Source organism: Ursus arctos, unplaced genomic scaffold (assembly GCF_023065955.2).
Source record: "Ursus arctos isolate Adak ecotype North America unplaced genomic scaffold, UrsArc2.0 scaffold_24, whole genome shotgun sequence".
NCBI lineage: Eukaryota > Metazoa > Chordata > Mammalia > Carnivora > Ursidae > Ursus > Ursus arctos.
Window position 1 is genome coordinate 45,542,167 of NW_026622919.1, and position 19,261 is coordinate 45,561,427.

Sequence of the window (19,261 nt, forward strand, 5' to 3'; positions counted from 1 at the left end):
TACCCTGCTCCCAGTTCCCCATGGCAGGCTGATCACCCTCATTCCAGATCCACTGCTTGGACAATGGGCCTCACACCTCCCTTAGTCTCCCACAGCTGCAGTCACTAGCTCTTCAGAGTACTGAAGATCAGATCTCCCAGGGACTCCACACGTGCAGAAGCCCCAGGCCCCACCTTCACAAACATCTTGCTGCCCTGGGCTGCCAGGCCAGGGCTAGTCGGTGTGCAGTACACTGACATGGACTTCCGGTCTCGGGAGAACTCCAAAGTAAACTCCTTCCGCATCAGCTGCTTGATGACCTAGGGGGTTCAGAAGGGTCAGGATATGAGGAGCAGAGCCAAAAGCTCTCACCGCTTTCTTTCCAGCTGCTTGATCCCATGAAGAGCCTCTTGCTCCCTGTGGGATGGTGTCTATCCTCCTCTGATCCTGACATTCGAAGCCCCCATCTCCCTCTCCAGCCTGAGAAATGCCAAAAGGTTGCCACTTCCTGACCATGCTGTGCACTTCCCAACTCTGGGCCCTCACCCACACTCAGTTTTTTCCCCTCTTTTCTCTCTAGCCAAGACTTACTAGGGTCTGAATTCCCTCCTCCTCCAAGAGGCTTCCCAAGACCTTGTCCTCCTCCCTCGTCTCTAAATGCCCAAAAGCCCTAGCTACGAGGCCTGTGGCCAGAGCCCTCACTCTGCTCACCGCATTGCAGGCACTGGCTCGCTCCACCGGGGAGAGGGTCTGTAGGTTGGTGTCAAACACATTCATTTTCTCCACCAGGCAAGTCAGAGCAGTCTCCGTGGCCTCTCCCACCTTCTCATACACGCCCTTAGCCTGGCAGGTCCCAGATTACAGGGTGTGAAGAGCAGGGCAGCCTCCAGTGGACCCCCAAACCTTACCTCCCACTCAGTCCCTGATCCCTGGAGCTCCCTTTACCAGAGTAACCTTTAACCTCCTTTGCACCAGGCGAATGGAGCCCTTCCCAGCCCAGCTGACCTGGGGTCTGGGTAGTGTCTGGCACGGAGGCTTCCCTTCCCTTCCGAACCCCTCCCTCCCGAGCATCAGTGGACATGTATCCTCTTGGCCATCCACCTCACTGTCTGCAGGCTCTTTCTCAGCTTCCTTCCCCAGATGCCCCAGACGCCTTTTCCTAAACTCTGCTGTCCAGGCCCTGCTCCTTCCCTCCCACCTTCTCTCCTTGAGGCCTCATATGCCCCCTGCTTCTCCCACCTTTCATGTGCTTGACTTTCCGTGCAGTGACATTTCCCCTGAGCTCCAAGCCCACATATCTAATTGTTGCCTGTTGGACTTGGTTCCTTAGTGACCCTGAGGCCACCTCCCCTTCTCCTTCTATTTGCCACTGCAGTGACAGTCCCAGCCAGGACAGCCACCAGGAGGTACCGTCCCTCTCTTTCACCTAACTAGTCACCAAGTTCCACCCTCAATCTCTAACGCATGCTTCCTTTCCTTTCCCTGAAGCCCCAGCCAGCAACTCTCTGACCCGGAGGACCGCACAGGGGCCCCTGTCTTGCCCTGTGTGTTCCATCCTGCACACAGAAGCTTAGCCGATCTTTTGTAAGTGCAAATCTGACCGTTCACTGCCCTGCTCAAAACCCCTTGGTCGCTGTCTACTGCCTTCAGCTTATGATGGACCTGACTTGGTCTGGTCAAGTTCTTCCCTCACACAGTAGCATCCCGCAGCAGGTAAGGGCATTCAATGCCTACATCACATCAGGTTGACGTGTGGGCCTTTTCTGGGCCATGCCTTCTACTTTAAACACCCTCCCTAGTCCTACTTCCCAAACCTCTTCCTCTTGACACCCTGACACTACAGTTCCTTACATTACGGTCTTCCACAGCCCAAGAGCCCTAGGGCACAGTTTCGAAGCCAGTGTGAGAAAGGAGTGGCAGTGGGGGTATGCAGGGGTGGCAGTACTCCTGGGGTATGGCACTCCAAAGGGGAAGAGACTGCCAATCCTGAGAGTTTCGAGACTCTGGGAGAAGGATGTGTCCTGGGCACCTGGATATTAGCGAGGTCACGAAAGAGAGCTGGGTCCTACCTCGTTGTAGTCCAGCGCTGAGTCATTGCACAGGGCACAGATTGTCGCCAGCTCCACCAGCCCATCAAACTGCCCACAGCGCACAAGCTGCTCCGCCTGCCTCCTGTGGGGCTGGGTCTTGGTACAGGGCATTCGGCCCCGTCCCTGGGAGGTGCATGGCCTCTTGATCCCACCCCAGGAAGACTCACCCACTCACAACTCTCAGAGCTGTCTGGTGTAGCCCAGCTCACCAGGAAACCCCGCCCACCCGCACCCCTTTGCCCAGCACTCACACTTCGCCCTCCGGGGCATAAGTGGTGCCTGAGATGGTGAACTCGTGCAAACGGCAGGTGCCTGCTTCGGCCTCGGCTACCACGAACATCTGGGGAGCACAAAGGCATGCTTAGGCAAGCCCTCACCTCTCTCCTCTTTGGGCAGCCAGTGTGAATAAAGCCTGACTCCAGCGTGGGATCCTCTGGGCCCCTAGAGAAGATGCTGGCCTTCCCTCCTGCCAAGGTCTGGAAGGTGCAGTGTAAGAGTAGGGTTCAGGCTGAGGCAGGGCCTCTGCTTTGGACCCTTGACGGGCATATGGCAGATTCTTCAATGTTCTGGATGGAGCCCTGACATGGGGCAGGAAGCCTGGGTCCTTGCCCCCTTTGTTACACGACTCCTGGCTGAGCACCTTACCATTAGTTTCTCCACTGGTAACAGGAGAAGAGAGTGAGATCACAATATAGCTGCCCCCCTTTTCCCCTTGAAAGTATGAGTTCCTGGCCTCAATGGGTGGAAACCCACACTGCTCTGAGACACAGACTCTCCTGCCCAAAGGTGTTCCCAGACAGTAAGCTCTTGCCTATAAGACATGCTGCGTCACCCAGACCCTACCTGTGCACCTCAGGGTCAGGGGGTTTACCCCTCCGAAGGCAGCCCGTTTTCTTGCCTATCAGCCAGCTTTGCCAAGGAGATAGTTCTTAGTTTCTAGAAATTGCCTTGCTGTACATTTCCAAGTCAATGGCCAGCTCAGCGCCCAGTAGGTGCTCAAGAAATGTCCCTTCTTTCGTGCTCCCCTCCCTATTCCTGAGGGCAGCCCTCCAGCCAGCATAGCTCTCAAGAAGTCCAGTTTCTCAGCACCCCTTCCAGCAAGGAAGGCCTAGAGTGTGTTTTTCAAATCTTCATTTCAGTTAAGGAACACTATTAAAATGAAGTCCTACTAGAGATTTTAGATGTCAGGGGCCACAGGATGTAAAGCTTGCTGGTGCCCTTTCCCCTGTGGCAGCCTCTAATGGGTTTCAAGGTTTTGGATACAGAGCCTGAGTTTCCCAGTGGGCAGATTACAGGAACAGAGGTGGGAGAGGGGCGCTGGGGGAATCTGGGAGGGGTGGGAAACCAACAGCCTTCACCATTACCCCACTCACCCCTCTGCCCCCGCCATGGGCCTGCTGGAGTGTCACGCAGAATCCCAGGAGCATGCAGGCGGCAGGCCCAGGATCTGGGATTGAGTGCCAGGAAATGAATAATTCCTGCCCCAGCCCTTCCCAGGTCACTGGAGCTGGCATATCTGGTGACAGGCATCAACTGCCGAGTCATGGTGGAGCAGGACAGAACCTGGTTGGGTCCAGGTCCAGTCTGGCTCAGATGCCAAGGCTGCACTTGACCCTTTGCTGTGGCCTTTATCGTTGTCTATCAAAGCTTGCATACCCACATTTCAGATGGAGAAACTGAGGTTCATAGACAGGCAATGACCTGCCAGGGCCCTGCAGTGACATCTGGGTCCTAGTGACACATGTCTAGCCAGACCTTGCTGCTCTGCCCCATGAAAACCTGGACCTACTCCCCACCATGGATCAACCCACAGGTTCTCCTCTCCGTCCCCTGCCAAAAAGGGGTCAGGGGGCAGCCCACAGAGGGAGCTCAGACTGCTGAGCACCACCCAGCAACACCGGTGGGACCCCAAGTTGGCTGCAGCGACTCACCCGGCAGACAGACATCTGATTGGTGGTGAGTGTGCCTGTCTTGTCGGAGCAGATGACTGAGGTGCAGCCCAGGGTCTCCACAGAGGGCAGGCTTCGCACAATGGCATTCTTGCGTGCCATGCGCCGTGTGCCCAGAGCCAGGCATGTAGTGATAACGGCTGGGAGGCCCTCAGGGATGGCAGCCACCGCCAGGGCCACGGCAATCTTGAAGTAGTAGACAGCACCACGGAGCCAGGAGCCACCATGGGCCGGGTCAGCAAAGTGGCTGATGTTGATGACCCACACAGCCACACAGATCACAGAGATGGCACGGGACAGCTGCCGCCCAAACTCATCCAGCTTGTGCTGCAGCGGCGTCCGCTCCGGCTCCACTGCCGCCATCTGACTCCGGATCTTACCCAGCTCTGTGTGCAGGCCTGTGGCCACTGCCACACCCAGGGCCTTGCCTGATGCGATATTGGTGCCCTGGCCGAGGGAGAGATGAGAAGGGCTGCTTAGCATCCCGGCTGGGACCCAGGACTCCTGACCCCCTCAGGCTAGGGTAACATTCTTAACCCCCTATTTGGCTTTCTTTTTCTCCATGTCACTTAGTGCTCCCAGACTTACACAGCTATCTAGTACTGAGCTTTGGCTGTCATCCCCATGACAGTGTTAGCTCCACCAAGGCAAGGACTGGGTTCAGCACCATATCCCCAGTGCCTATCATGGGGCCTGGCACAGGAAGCACTGGACCGGTACTGAAAATGTGATGAACTGGCACAGCACAATGCCAACCTATAAAAACGCGGTTCACAAAAAGCCAACGTGGCCACACAGCAGTGCCAGGCTGACTGTGATCCGACGTCAGTCATCTGTAAATATTTACCGAAGTATCCAGAAAACTTCAGTTTAAGTCCACCCACTCCCAAGACCCTGGTAAAATCCCTAAGCCCTGGTATAAAGGCTAGCTATCCTTGAGCTTCTGCGTCCTCTTCTATTAAATGGTTCAACAAAGGAGCTGCTCTGAGGAGGCTAATAACCTGGTACCTCTTCAGACAGGTGCCCTGTGCTGAGGCTGGAGAAAAAGTAGGTGCCGCTGGCAACCTAAGCTTCTGTTTTGTCCTGAGCAATGCAACTTCCACCCCTCCACGCCCCCACCCACTTGCAGGCCCCTCAGCTAAGGAAATGACCTGCAAGAGCCCTGCAAGAGGGCTGCCATCTTCCTTAGAAAGCTGCCTAGTGACAGCTGCTGATGCTTGAGCACGCCCTGTAGAGTCCCCTCCCCTCTTCAAAGCAGCTTGTCCAAGGCTTCCATGCATCTAGGCAGGGTGCCTTAAGAACTCTGGGTGAATATTGCTTTCTCCCTTTCTGTTCACTTCTGGGGAGGTTTTCTAGCCTTATAATTTGGTGCCCTGGGCCACAGCCAAATGGCCTGACCCATCCTTGTGGCTTCCGTGTTCAGCTTCAGGCTGGTTTTGGGCAGCCTGTAAGCATCAGTGGTTAAGTCCCTCTGAGGCCACAGAGGCATGTCATTCCCACCAGCGTCGAGCCCACCACTCTCCCTGAAAAGAGCCATTGGGCCCTGGCATCTTGACTTAGGGGATTGGTTTTCCCACCTGAGAAATGGACTGTTTCTGCCATCCTCCACCACTTTGGCAACCCTTATCTCTAGAGGATTCTCCATTGAGTGATCATAGGCTAGCTCTGTCCCTCTCCAGATTAAAGCAGGATAAGCCTAACAGGTAAGAGGAAAAGCTCTGGGGGCGCCTGGGTGGCACAGCGGTTGAGCGTCTGCCTTCGGCTCAGGGCGTGATCCTGGCGTTATGGGATCGAGCCCCACATCAGGCTCCTCCGCTATGAGCCTGCTTCTTCCTCTCCCACTCCCTCTGCTGTGTTCCCTCTCTTGCTGGCTGTCTCTATCTCTGTCGAATAAATAAATAAAATCTTTAAAAAAAAAAAAAAGAGGAAAAGCTCTGGAGTCAGAATGTCTGAGTTCAGCTCTACCATTCATGGCTGTGTGACCTGGAAAATGCAAATAGCAAGAGTACTTACTTTAAAAGCCCTGCGAGGATTAAATACATGTAAAGGGCAGAACAGTGCCAGGCACGCAGCCTTCAATAAACACAAGCTGTTACCAGTCCTATAAATTTGTCCATACTGTCAATAATTGATGAGGTTCTATCTTGTAGGGCTTTAACTGATTAAATGTTAAAGTTTTTATTATCAGTGTCCAGACAAAGGCCCCAGCCATCCCAGGAACTTACAGAGAAAACCATGTTCTTCTTGTCCTGGTTCACAGCTCTGGGATCTGGGATGGCATCTGTGTGCTTGGTCACAGACACGGATTCACCTGGTCATGGAATCAGAAATGAGAAGCCCTGCATGGAGACACCCCCATCCCTGGACCTATCCCCTGCTCAGCCCTAGCCTCTTGGCCTCACCTGTCAGGATGGACTGGTCTACTCTCAGTGTGGTGGACTTGATCTCGATGAGGCGGAGGTCAGCGGGTACTTTGTCTCCCACTGTGGAGAGAGAGTGGCTAAGTGTGGCTTTGGGCACCACCCCTTGGCAGAGCCAGGAGGGCTGCCAGGAACCAAGGCTAGGGCTGAGAGGCAGGGGCCTGGGCTGTGATCCCTGAGATAGATGCTGCTCCCTCATCTACGTTCTCCTTATCTGTCCAACAAGGTTTTGGCCGAAGAGCTTTGGAAGGATCCGACAGCTAACCTGCTCTGTGTATACAGCCAGAAAGATGGGAGCACAGAGAAGGATGGGCTCACCAGCATCACATAATGAAAAGAGGCCCCCAATGTACCTGCCACCTCCACGATGTCTCCAGGGACGATGTCCCGGGCGCGGACCCTCTGCACACCTTTGCGGTCTGAGCGGATCACCTTGCCCATCTCAGGCTCATACTCCTTCAAGGCCTCAATGGCACTCTCAGCATTGCGTTCCTGTAGAACATGAGGCAGGTAGGTGGTCTGTCCCCACTGGCCCTTGCAGGCTGATCCCTTGTAATGACACCCCTGGGCCTGGGATGGAGCTAGAAGCAGAAGGACCCTCAGTACTCTAACACCAAGTGGCGGCCACATGGAGCAGCTGGGAGACCCGAGAGCCCAGACCCACCTCTGTGCCTCCTACCTGCCATACGCCCACGATAGCATTGGCCACAAGGATCAACATGATGACCAGGGGCTCCACGAAGGCTGTCGTGGTCTCTTCGCCCTCCTCAAAGCAGGCCAGGACCTATGGAGTCAGAGCTGGTGAGTTGGGACTATGCTGTGGGCTAGGGTCTGCTCACCATTTCCTTCATACCCTGGGTCTGCTGTCTCCTGCTTTAGGAGAGATATCCCTGGGAAGCCCTGGGCTTGGAGAGGGCTGCTCTGAGGCCTTGGCTTATCTGCAGGTAGTGATTGCCACCATCCATGTCCCACCCAGCCAACTTTCAGGATGTGGGGCCCTTGCATAGCTGGAAGCCTCACTGTCTGCCTAGTTGTGGTTTTCCAAGTGTGACGCCAGACTGGCAACCACAGCATCACCTGGGAACTTGTTAGAAATGCAATTCTCGGGGTCTATCCCAGTCCTCCTGTGTCAGAGACTTTGGGGTGAGGCCCAGCAGTCTATGTTAACAAACCCAGGTGTCCCGTTACAGGCTCGTGCTTGAAGTCCATTGGCCAGAGAAGCATAATTCCAGCCAGAGCTCAGGCCTGGAGGCAGAATACCTGGTTAAAGTCCTGTTCCCACCTCTTGGCCCAAGTGGGTACTTGTCACTCCCTTCCACAGGTCTCAGTGTGTCCATTTGAACTGTGGAGGGGTACCAGCACCATTTTGTCTCAGCTGTTGTAAGGCACCTGCACCGATAGGCTTTTTTTCTCTGTAAGAGTCATCAGTTTCCATAAGAACAGTTGCCAGGAAGGCCAGACACGGCTGGCTGAGCCCCTGCTTCCCTGCACTCCATGGTCACCAACATGAGGTCTCCTTCCCCAGGCCCTGCTGGGCACAGGGCCGAAAGCAGGAACTGTGTCCACCCTCAGGGTGGTCATTTCCCTGCATTACCCTTGGATTTCCACTGCTCAGCCATCAGTGACAAGTACTGACAAGTACTGTGCCCCCTCCCCACAGCTCCACCGTGGCGCCTCCTGCAGGTCCAGAAGGGGTTCAGGCAGTAAGAATAGGGGAAGAGCAAAGGGGGAGCAGCCATAGACAGGCTGTAAGAGGTAAAGACCCAAATTCTTCTGTGAGGTGCTGGGAGCCATGGGAGGGGCTCTCCGTGAGGGACAATCTGGCAACATCTGGAGACTTTTGATTGTCACACCTGGGGAGCACCACTGGCATTGGTGGGGAGAGGTCAGGGGTGCAGCTAAATATTCTCCAGCTCACAGGACAGCCTCTATACAAAGAATTATCTGGTCCAAAATGTCAATAGTGCTGTGGTTGAGAAAACTTGCCGTAAGGCAGGGAGGGGTGGGGATCAGACTTGTGCTTCTGAAAGCTCATTCTGACAGCCAGAGTGGAAGGGGACAGATGGGAGCTGGGAGTCCACTGTGTAGAGGCCAGGCTTTGAGGGTTCAGGCAAGGGAAGCTGAAGTCTTAGCAAGGCAGGGGGTGCACAGAGGCCCAGGGATGTACATGGCTGAGAGGACAGACCTGTGGTTCAGAGCCTGGGCCTCTGAGCACTGCCCCAACCTGGCTCTCCCTTCCAGGCTTTCTGATGCTGTGCGATGGGGGCCTTACTTACGAAGGAGACCAGGGCAGCCAACAGCAGGATGCGCACCAGGAGGTCCTCAAACTGCTCCAGCACCAGCTCCCACAGGGACTTCCCTGAGAACCGGAGCACCATGTGAAGCTTCGGTCCCTAACCGGCTGATGTGCCCCCATTCAGAGCTGGGACCACCGCGGAGACCACCTGGCCAATTCCCTCCCTACCATTCAAAGAGCAAGAGCCTGAGGCCCTAGAGGCACAGGTGGGTGATACTGGAGGGCTCAGCAACGCCTCACTCTGTTGGGGAGAGGGAAGGACACAACCTGAAAGTGAATGGCCCAAGGAGGTCACCTGGTGGTCCTGCAGCCCGCCCTGGCCCAAGCCTCACCTTCCTCAGTTGGGAGCTCTGCAGGATCCAGGCAGCCACAGGAGCCATGAGGAAACAAGAGATAATTGAGTTATGCAGTGGGACCGTGGAGGAGTCTCAGCAGTCCCTCCCAGCTGTGTCTACCCAGGCCACCATGATGGTGTAGACATGTCCCCACAGCTCTCTGAGGTCACAGAATGGATGGTCTGAGCCCAGAGGCTTCCATTCCCTCACTCACTTCACCTCATCCTGGTTAAGAAAGATCTGGTATGGCCTGGCTCACCGTTGGACAAGATCAGAGCCAGGAGGGCCCTTCTAGACCCTCCCCCATGTACAAAGGAGAAATGGAGCAAACTGGAGAAGAGAAGGGACTCCTGAGGTTACCAGTGAGTTGCCAGCTCCCCTGCACTACTCTTTCTCAGATGGCTGCACAATCCTATTCAATGTCCCCCATGGCCATGGCAAGGGAGCCCCTCCCTCAAATTGAGAACATCGGCTCAGGCTGTGCCTGACACACCTGCTCCTCCAGGAGCCCCGAGATAAGGTCTGCAGCATGGCCAGCCTGCTGAGCCCTGCTCTGCCCGGGGGTTTCCCTTGGACATGACCTCATTAGCCAGCATCCCAGGCAGTGCATAACCTGCCATGGTTCAGTTCCTAGAGGTTGAGGCTCAACTTATCCCCTCCCAGACCCTCCACTCGGGGCAAGACCCATCCCACATGCCCAGTCTGCCACCCACAGAACATTTTGAGGAATGATGTTCCCAAACACCACCAGGACCTGCTGTCACTTTGCAAGCTCTATTTTTATCTCCTACATTTCCTGAAGCACCTGTTATTCCAGGCAGAGCCGGCTGCCTCAGTACCTGAAGTCTTTGAATCTTCCCAACAGCCTAAGGGGTGACAGGGCAGGAATGCTCACCCTGTTTCACAGGTGCAAGAACTGAAATCCAGAGTGGAAAAGTGACTGAACAAGGTCACACAGGAAGTAGGCAGGTGTATGGGATGGGGCAGGAGCCAGGCCTCAAAGGGTGGATTCCAACGGGCCTCTCTCCACAGGCTGAGTGTAGGCCCTGCCGAGGCCTGTCTAGGGCTCCTCCCGGACTGAGCCCACCTGAGCCCTGCTACTGAGTACAGTCTCCAGGCCAGCAGCATTGGCATCACCTGGGAGCTTGTCAGCAATGCAGACTCCGAGCCTCTACCCTAGGCTGGCTCTCTCTTCCTCTTCCTCCTTCTTGACAAAGGTCCTTGTATCTGTGCACCTGTTTTTAGCTCAAGTATCTGCAAACATTTTTCCTGTGGGAGCTCTCTCCCCAGACCACCTGTTTGGAAGATCTGTGGCACCTGGCAGCTGAACCATGGAGAGTATCAAGCAGCCCACTGGACTGCAGGAATCCAGGAGGGAAACATATAACCTAAAAATACATTTTCTAGCACTTTGTCCCTAGTCCTATTTTAGGTAACAGCTGACATTTTCCGTGGAAAATGTAATCTCCAGTGTCCTGCGTTGAGATTAAAATCAAACAGACTTTTTCCTTCTGATCTATTTAGCTGAAGTGAACAGGAAAGGTGGGGGGTGGGGAGCAGGCCTGGTTTTCTGGGCCAATTCTCCAATGGAGCAGGGTCCTTTAGAGGTCATCTCTGCCATTCACCAGCCCTGGCACGGAACAGTTCCAACTTCATGGCACACATCAGCCTGCTTCTGCCATGCTCTACCCAGGAGAGACTTCTAAATCCCCTACCTCTGTGAATGTCTTCAGGGTTCCTGACCAAAGGAAGAGTTTATCTGTAAGTCTCACCTGAATTCTTCCTGCTGTCTCCTTCACCCCTCCCCTCTGTCAGGCATGTAGACCCTAGGCCACTGTATAAGGGTATTTTTTCTGGGCAGGGTCAAAGCATGTCACAGGGCACACATAGCAGCTCCAGTTCCCCCCAAGCTACCCTCTGCCTGTCTCGGTGGTCTCTCAGGTTCTTCCCTTCTGCCCAAAAATCTGACTCAGGATCCACTCTTTGGTGGTCATTCGTTCCCCAGATACTTCTGCTTCTTTCCACCTTGTGGGCACATAGTAGGACTGCATTTCCTGGCCCTCACGCAAGTTACAAAAAGAAGGATGCATGTTAGTTCTGGGCAGGGGCACTAACATGGTGGCAGGAGACTCTTGATTTAGAAGGGCACTGTCCAGTAGAACTTTCTGGGATGATGGAAGTGCCCTCTGGCTGCACTGTCCCATACAGTAGCTACTAACTGCATGCAGCTATCGAGCACTGGGAATGTGGTTAGTGTGACTGAGGAGCTAAATTTTAAATTTTACTTAATTTTCACTCATTTAAATGTAAACAGCCACACAAGGCTAGTGGCTGCGTATTGGACAGTGCAGATCTAGAGCTCTTTGTCCCTCTGCCACAGCAACCAGCAACCTGTGTGATGGTGTCTGCTCTGTGAAACAGAATCACATAGTACAGGAGACACAAAGCCCCCAGATGACCTGCCATTGACACATAGATACAGAGCGAGCAAGAAATGACCTGTATTGTTTTAAGCCATTGAGACATGGGGTTTGTTACTGTACCATAACCCAGCCGATCCTAACTGGTACCCCCTTCTCCCCCGACCTAGCCTCTACTACAAGGTTCCCCTTCTAACCTTACCCACTCCTTTGGGGAAGGCTCAGCCAGCCATGAGGTCACAGAAGATGCCCTGCCTATCCCTGCACATGCAATGCACATGCTTCTAGTCTTGCCCAGCAGCTGGCTCCCTGTGGGGTCCTAAACCTCATTTGGAAGATGGGGTACCCAGCCCCACCCTGAAGGGCTGCTGTGAGGATTATCACCATTATTAATGAGAACCACATTTACTGAGCACCTACTATGTTCCAAGCAGCGTGCTAAGGGCTTTACCTACGTTATCTCCAGAGGTGAGTGGGGAGGTATTGTATGCAAAGCGTGTAAGATGGTACTCCACAGCTAAAATGACTATAGCAGAATTATTAGTGTCAAGTGTGCCAGATGGCACCCTCCAGTGTGTTAACTCCCTTGTGATTCTCAGACAACCTGAGAAGGAAGATACAACTATTATTCCCATTTTACAGAGTAGGCAACTGAAGCACAGAAAGGTTGAGTGACTAGTTTATGGTCATATAGCTGGAAAGTGGCAGCTTTGAAGTAAGGTGGTCCGGCTTTTGGCCCCCGGCTTGGCACCTCCTGCATTAACTACGCCGCTCTGCCTTCCCACCCCGTCCCACTGCCTTCACTGGCCAAAGTCACCTGAGAGAACTTGGCGGCCTACGTCCTGATTGTTAGGCTGGATGCCCTCATCCCACCAACTAGCTCACCCCTCCACCGTGACCCCAGAGGCACTAGCCAAAATCGTCCCTGCCCAAAAAGGCGCTGCTGTCCTCACAGGTGGATTTTGTGAGGGTTTTCTGTCTGCTCAGGCCTGGTCTTCTTCAAACTCCAATCCTACCAAGACCCCAGACAACCCAATTTTCCCTTCACATGATGGGGTCCCAGGGCCATGGAGGAACTAGGAGGGGCTAGAAGACTAGCAGCAGCTAGGAGAGCACCCTCCCAGCCTCTCCCCCAGACGCCCCTGTTGATGCTGTTTCCCCATTGTTATCCTAGGGCTGCATGTGGGGGTGGGTTGAGCCCTCAGCAGTGCCAGATGCCCCATTTGTTAAATGGAGAGAATGGCCCAGTCCTGCCCACTTCTTGGTGCCATTTGCCAGGCTGTGCAGGCAAAGACAGTAGTAGGAAGCGCTGCCCTCCTTACATCCCAGCTGGGCCAGCCTGACAGGAAGTAGCCCCTGCTATTCTTCTGAAATGGTGTACCTCTGGACCTCTCACATGGTGGACTCTGCCAGACAACCCCTGCTCTGGGTCACTGATGCCAGACTGAGCTGGCCCACACCCCCAGATATCCAATGTGGGGCTGGCCTGGAGGGGTCTGGAGTCAGTCTGTGGGTCCTGGGGGGCAAAAAGGAGTATATGATCAGAGAAGCTTCATGGTTTAGAGCAAGGAGTCTGGCCCAGAGGGCTAAGTTCATGTCTTGCTCTATCTCTTGATAGTTCTCTGGCTATGGACAAGTCACTTAACCCCCTCTGTGCCTCAGTTTCCCCATCTGCAAAATAAGTATAATAATAGTAAGTCCTCTTAAGTTGTTGTGAAAATTTAATGACGTGCTATTCATGAAGTGCTTAGAACATGAAGAGCACATGGGAAATCCTCAATAAACATTAGCGCTAATATTAGTTATTAAAATGTAAGCTCCATGCTGGCAGGACTCTGTTAAGTGCAGTGTCTCCAGCACCTGGAGCAGTGCCTGATATGTAGTAGGTACTCAAGAAAGATTTGTGAACAAGTGAGTGACCCTGCCTCTGCCCTACTCATGGACCATCCGTGGCCTTTCTTGGCCTGCAGAATAAAGACCAGCCTTAGCATGGCCTTCAGGGCCTTCCTGGATCTGCCCCAGCCTGGCTCCCCAGAATCCTCCTATATCTTAGGCATATGTCCATCTGTCAGCCAAGCGAGATGCCTCAGAATTGCCACCACCTTCCCTGGTTTTGCTAGAGCTTTTCCCCCTCCAAGATTTTGCTCGGGCCATTCCCTCTGTGCAGAGTACCCTTCCCTAACTCCTCATCTAAACCCCAGCCTTTCAGGAAGGCTTCCTGGGAAAGCCTGTCCCCCTATCACCCTGCCCTTCTTTACCAGTCATCAGTATCGGGGCCACCCCCACCTGACTGGAGCACTTCCAGGGTGGGGAGGGGCTGAGTCATCCCTGGGTCCACAAAGAGCCTCACAGAATTGTTTATTCAGTTGCCCCACGGTTCACGTAAAGGCCCTGGGCCCAGAGCCTAGAGCCCAGGAGAAGTGGGGTGCAGGACCAAGGCTGCCCCAGACTCCATGCACCACCAGCTCCCCTAATCTATGCTCTTGACTCCTTTCTCCTCATCTCAAAACATTGGAAACTGGTATTTCAACTTCTAAATATTGGTTCCACCCTGGAGAGGCAAGAGCTCACCAAGGTCTTCCTCAAAGGTAAGTTTACAGAGCAATTAAATCACTACTTGCAGAGTCAGGGAGAGGCCTTCACTGAGCAGACCCCACCCAGCCCACCGGCCCTGTCTGGGTCTCAAGGACCTACCTAGAGTGGACAACATGGCCCTGCTCTCAAGGGGGCCTTGGGAAGCAGCTCTCCCAAAGCAGGGGCCTACAGCCTACATGGCTGATCTGGCACTAAGAAACCCTGGTAAAGGGTCTGCTGTGCCAGCTGGGTTGTGGACAGACTCAGCCCTGCCTCAGGAAGCTCTTGGTACTGGGGATGCTGTTCCTGGGAGGGGGCTCTAAGGCTGTCCAAGAGGGCTAGCGGACAGGAAGTCTAGGGTGAAGCCTGAAAAAGCTGTACCTCCCAATGCCTGCAGGCAAGCCACACCTCCCTCAGATCTAAGAATCACTTCACATCCTGAAAGGCCTTTAGAGGATCTCTTTAGGGGTTCCATGTCTGCACTGAGGAGGACACTGAGGCCAAGGAGGGACAAGTCTTCCTGAGGCCACGCAGTGAGTTGGACCACTCAGACCTCACCCCCTCATCCTGCCTGGCCCCACACCCTTTGGCCAAGTTTTCAAGGGCCACACATCTATATTTCCTGAGTTCCAGCAGCCAACTGGGGTCTGGGCTGAGGGCAGGAGATAAGGTCACAGCCCAGACACCACTGGCAGTAATCGAAATCTGGCCATCCCTTCCACCTACAGCTCTGGGGCCGCTGTATCCATTACACAGATGGACAGCATGAGGCCCAGGAAGGCAGGCTCTGGTTCCTGTTAGAGACCTACCCCCAGCTCCCCAGAACAGGAACAACCCCAGACCTTCTGGGATCTTGCCTGACTCCCACATCACTGGGCTCTCCCGGGCTATTAAGTGTTGGCGCACTTGGGAGGACAAGCCCAACACGGTTCTGCCTCTTGCTTTGGTTCACGTCCAGCAAAGGTGATGGGCGGTCTGTTCAAGGACACAAGGAAATCACATGGCTCCTAAATATATGGAAAAATGCCCAACCCGATTTGTAAACAGTGAAATGTGAAGTAAAACTGCGATGACCCTTTTCCATCAGATTGGCACAGGTCAAAATGTCTGGTAATGCACTGCAGTGGTGGTCAGGAAATGAAGAACAACTTAGCAACAGCTGTCAAAATTTACACTACACATGCCTTTTGACCCAGCAATTCCACTTCTAGGAATTTATTCTTTGGCGATATTGACAAGGGTGTGATGTGGGGACAAGAAATGCCTTGTAACACTGTGATAGGAGAAGCTACGAACAATCCAAAAGCCAGGCAAAGACGTGCTACAACAGCCACGCGAGACCCTGCATAGCCACTAGGAAGACTGCGGATGTCCCATATGGCTGCATCTCCAAGGGTGATCACCACGGAAATCAGGGGCAAAACAGCACTCGCGATCATTCCCTTTCATGTAAAAAAGATCACAGATGACAGATCTAGACGTTCATGTACACGGCGTATCTTGGGAAGGAGACACAAGACACTGGGAACACTGGGTGGTTGGGGACAGGTCTAGGCAGACTGGGCTGTATGTTTTGTACCCTTTGAATGTTGTACTATGTGCACAGTTTTGTTCAAAAAATAAACTGAAAGGATGTAGAAAGCCTCCGGAGCCAGCTGAGTCCTGGGCACCTCGGACCTGCAGGGAAGGGCGTGTTCACGAGAGGTACTGCGCCAGGAGCCTCCCACTCACTGCCCTGTTGGGGTTTCAGAGGACACATCTAGTCACTGGGGTTGAGATAGGCTGTGTTCTGTGTGTATGGGGGACTTCCGGCTGGCATACTCACTGTCCGCACTGCTGAGCCCCCATCCTCCAGCTCTGAGGAAGGAGGAGGGAGAGAAGGTGGGAGGGCAGGATCCCCAGTCCCTCCCTTCCTCCATCCACCAGCAGAATTTGCAAACTTCAGGACTTAAGCAAATGACTTCCTTGTGGTTTCCAGCACTAACGACCTTGCAGGTGCATAGGCTCCTGGGGTGGGGGAGGACACTAGTCCCTGGGGTGTTTCCCTCCACCTGTAGGTTTGGCCTACCCTACCACCCAGCTGGCCTGGAGCCTGGCCCAGACTCTTCTGCTACAAGGAGGGATGGCTTGGTGTGCACAAACACTTATAAGCAACCCAATGACATGGGTCCTATTGTAGCCTCACTTATGATGAAGAAATCAAGGCAGAGAGAGGAGAAGTGGCTTATTCAGGATTACACAGCTACGAAGGGGGCAGAGCTAAGGTTCAAAACTCTGTCAGCCCTACCCCAGAGATGCATATACCACTCCAGGTCCCCCAAGAGGGAAAGACCTCCCTAGTGCCTGTAGAAACTTCAGGACATCCATGCCTCCACCTCAGCTGGGGCTAATCAGAGCGAGAGCATGATGCAGGAAGGGGCAGCTGGCTCCCCTCTCCTCACCTCTCCTTCAGGACTTCCAGAGCCCTGAAATGCTTCCTGAGGAAGAAGCCAATCAGTGATCTGAGGGATCTCTGGGGCCCTGTGAGGCTGGCGGCATTGCAGACATAGCTACTGCCTAGCTGGCCCGCTGCCTAGCACAGCCACCAATACCATGGGCCCAGTGACTCCCTTGTACAGACAGGAAAAGGGAGGCTAGAGAGGGACGGGTACCTAGTACCAACTCTACCAAGTACTGTGTGACCTTGGGCAAGCTGTCTAACATGCTGGTGACTCAGTTACCTCCTCCGTAAAATGGGAATGACAACAGTTGTTTTTGTAGAGTTGTTTTGGGGAAAAAGAGATGAAAAGTGCTATGAACAGTGCCTGGCACATAGTAAGTGCTCAGTGAGCGCTAATTTTTATTATTACCACTATCAAAGCACAAGGGAACTAGGGGAGCCCATCAATGGCCCCCCAACCTACCTACCTTCCACCCCTGAATGCACATCCACCTCTTTGGGGACCTATGCACCACACCAACGTCCTTATCTATCACCTCGCACAGACGCGCAGTGGCCTGCTCACCCCAAAATCCCCTTACCTACACAAAATGACATGGGGGAGAACTAGAGGCTCCCCCCTTCTGAGGCAACCCCTCTGCTGGATCAACCAACACATGGGAACCAGAAAGAAGAGGTATCTTGCCCAGGAGGGGACTCTCCCTCCCCTGGAGGCAGAACCAAGGGCTGGGTCTCCAGTTTTCCTTGGGAATCAGGACTCCCAAGCTGGAGGCCACAGCAGCACAGAAGAGGCTGTGGAACCCCAGACCTGCTGCCCTGACCCCCAACCCCACTCCAGGGATGGGGGACAGGTCCTGCTGCTTTGTTCTTTTGCAGCAATGACACCCTCCCTGCCAAGTCACTAATGGAGGATATTAAATAATATTTATCTCTCTAGTTCCTCCCACAGCTCAACTAAATATAGCAACTAATTTTTTTGGAAAAGGATTTCTGTTCCAGAAAGATAATATTTATATAAGAGGTGGTTTTCATAAGCCAATACAACACCCAAAGTTCCCTTTCTGACAGCTCTTGGTAATTTTCAAGCCATCCCTGAGCAGTGAGACACTCAGGCCGGAGCACTTTCCCCTCTGGCTGGCTGGGATCCCTGAAAGGGTGAGGCCCCAAGTCCTAAAACTAAGTGGGTCCAAGCTGCACTTTGGGGATGGAGGGGACATTTCCATCTGGATCCCTAACGTTGTGCCCAGTGCCCTGGGGGTGGATGAAGAGGGTGGCAAGTGACTTGAGGAGGGGAAGTGACTTGAGGAGGGGACCTCTACATCTTCCACCTTCACAGAGCCTCCAAATGTGGCCAGGGCCACATCTGGATAGTACTTGGTACTTGCTGTGCCTTTTGGCAGATGGAGAATCCCAAACTCCTTTGAAGATGAGGAAGAAATGATGCCACTTCCACCCAAACAGCAACAGCAGGAGGGCTTCCTCCCTGCCCAGAGATGGCCAGGTGCTGCTCCAAGTCATGCAGGAGGTAAAGGCCTTCCCTGGCCCTGAGTGAGGCCTTGAGCCTGCCTCCCCCCACCCCGCCCCAAGGTGGGTCTCCTGCCTCAGCAGTTCAAAGCCCCCACCGACTCCCACCAGCCACATCCGCCTAGGGTTGCAGAAAGAGGAAGACCTGCGGGTGGGGGTGGGGGCACCAAGGCTGCCAGCTGAGAAGCTGCACCTTCTGGGTGTTTTACTGATCCCCCAGGGAGACCCTCAGGGCCAGCTGGGAGGCTAGGTCTCAAGTCCCTGACTCGTCCCTAGCCAGCTGATCTCGGCCTATCCATTTGCTTGATGCGGGCAGGTTGCTGTGCGGGGCGACGACCCAGCGCTGACAGCGGAGAGTGGTGGATTCAAGCTTGCGGGAGTGGATAGGGTCGGGGGTGTATGTGGGAAGCGCGGAAGGGCCGCACAGGTCCCTGGGCCTGGGGGAAGGGAGCTGGGAAGGGGAGCCAGGCGTCAGGTCTCTAAACCCGGAACCCGCCCAACCCCCAGCGAAGGTGGCCGCGCAGCCCGTCCGAGTGCCCCAAGAGCATCTGCAGAAGTTTCCGGAGCTCTCGCTTCCTGCCCGCCCGCGGAGACCGGGGCTGTAAGGGGAGGTGGGGGGCGGGAGGGAGGACCGCTCCCCGGTTTCGGCGTAGAGGAGTAAACTGAGACTGCGGCGCGTGCGGCCCCTAGCTTCCCCGGCCAGGCCCGCGCTCTCACCGTTGGGGCCGTAGCGCTCCCGCGCGCCAGACACCTGCTCCGGCCTCAGTCCGCTCTCGACCGTCACCGAGAAGCGGCTCAGCACGTCTGCAGCCGGGAGCAGGTGCGCCGCCTCCATGCCGCCCGCCTGATTTTCTGCGCGGTCGGCACCGTCGAGTCCACCTCTTCGCGGGACTACTGCGCGGGGCGCCGGGAGCTTGGGCCAGGGCGAGCGCCGCGCGAGGTCATGTCAGCGCGGGGACCTTCCCCGACGGCAGTGGCGGCCGCGGCGTCGGAGGCTCGCACCAGGATGCAGCGCCCCGGGCTCCCTCCCCGGGGCGGGGCGGCGCGGAGCCCGCCCCCGCACTCACACCCCTTCCGGCAGCCCTCGGAGACTGCGGCCGCCCCGCCCCCGCAGCGCCCAGGCACCCGGAGGCTGAGCCGCCCGCCCATTCTGCGGAAGAGGGAACTGAGGCAGCCTGCGAGGAGCGAGCCCAGCGTGGCCAGGAGGGGTCTCGGCCCCCGTCCGCAGAGCTCC

The 19,261-nt window shown here is 54.9% G+C and overlaps 1 protein-coding gene across 4 annotated transcripts in view; it reads right to left on the reverse strand.

The window, feature by feature from the left end:
• Positions 1-19,035, reverse strand: part of ATP2A3 (ATPase sarcoplasmic/endoplasmic reticulum Ca2+ transporting 3) — a 33,907-nt gene extending 14,872 nt beyond the window's left edge. The window contains exons 1-12 of one of the 4 annotated variants that reach the window (XM_026517914.4): positions 18,745-19,035; positions 9,067-9,084; positions 8,715-8,797; positions 7,118-7,222; positions 6,792-6,930; positions 6,421-6,501; positions 6,244-6,329; positions 4,001-4,465; positions 2,321-2,409; positions 2,049-2,151; positions 691-822; positions 174-299 (exon numbers count right to left, since the gene is read on the reverse strand). In XM_026517914.4, coding sequence (XP_026373699.1) covers positions 174-299; positions 691-822; positions 2,049-2,151; positions 2,321-2,409; positions 4,001-4,465; positions 6,244-6,329; positions 6,421-6,501; positions 6,792-6,930; positions 7,118-7,222; positions 8,715-8,797; positions 9,067-9,084; positions 18,745-18,862 — 1,545 coding nt within the window. In that variant the 5' untranslated portion in view covers positions 18,863-19,035. Of the gene's footprint in view, positions 1-173; positions 300-690; positions 823-2,048; positions 2,152-2,320; positions 2,410-4,000; positions 4,466-6,243; positions 6,330-6,420; positions 6,502-6,791; positions 6,931-7,117; positions 7,223-8,714; positions 8,798-9,029; positions 9,085-18,744 lie in introns of those variants that run through there. The other 3 variants (XM_048212614.2, XM_057318121.1, XM_057318122.1) reach the window with 3 other exon arrangements.
• Between the last annotated feature and the right edge of the window lie 226 nt (positions 19,036-19,261).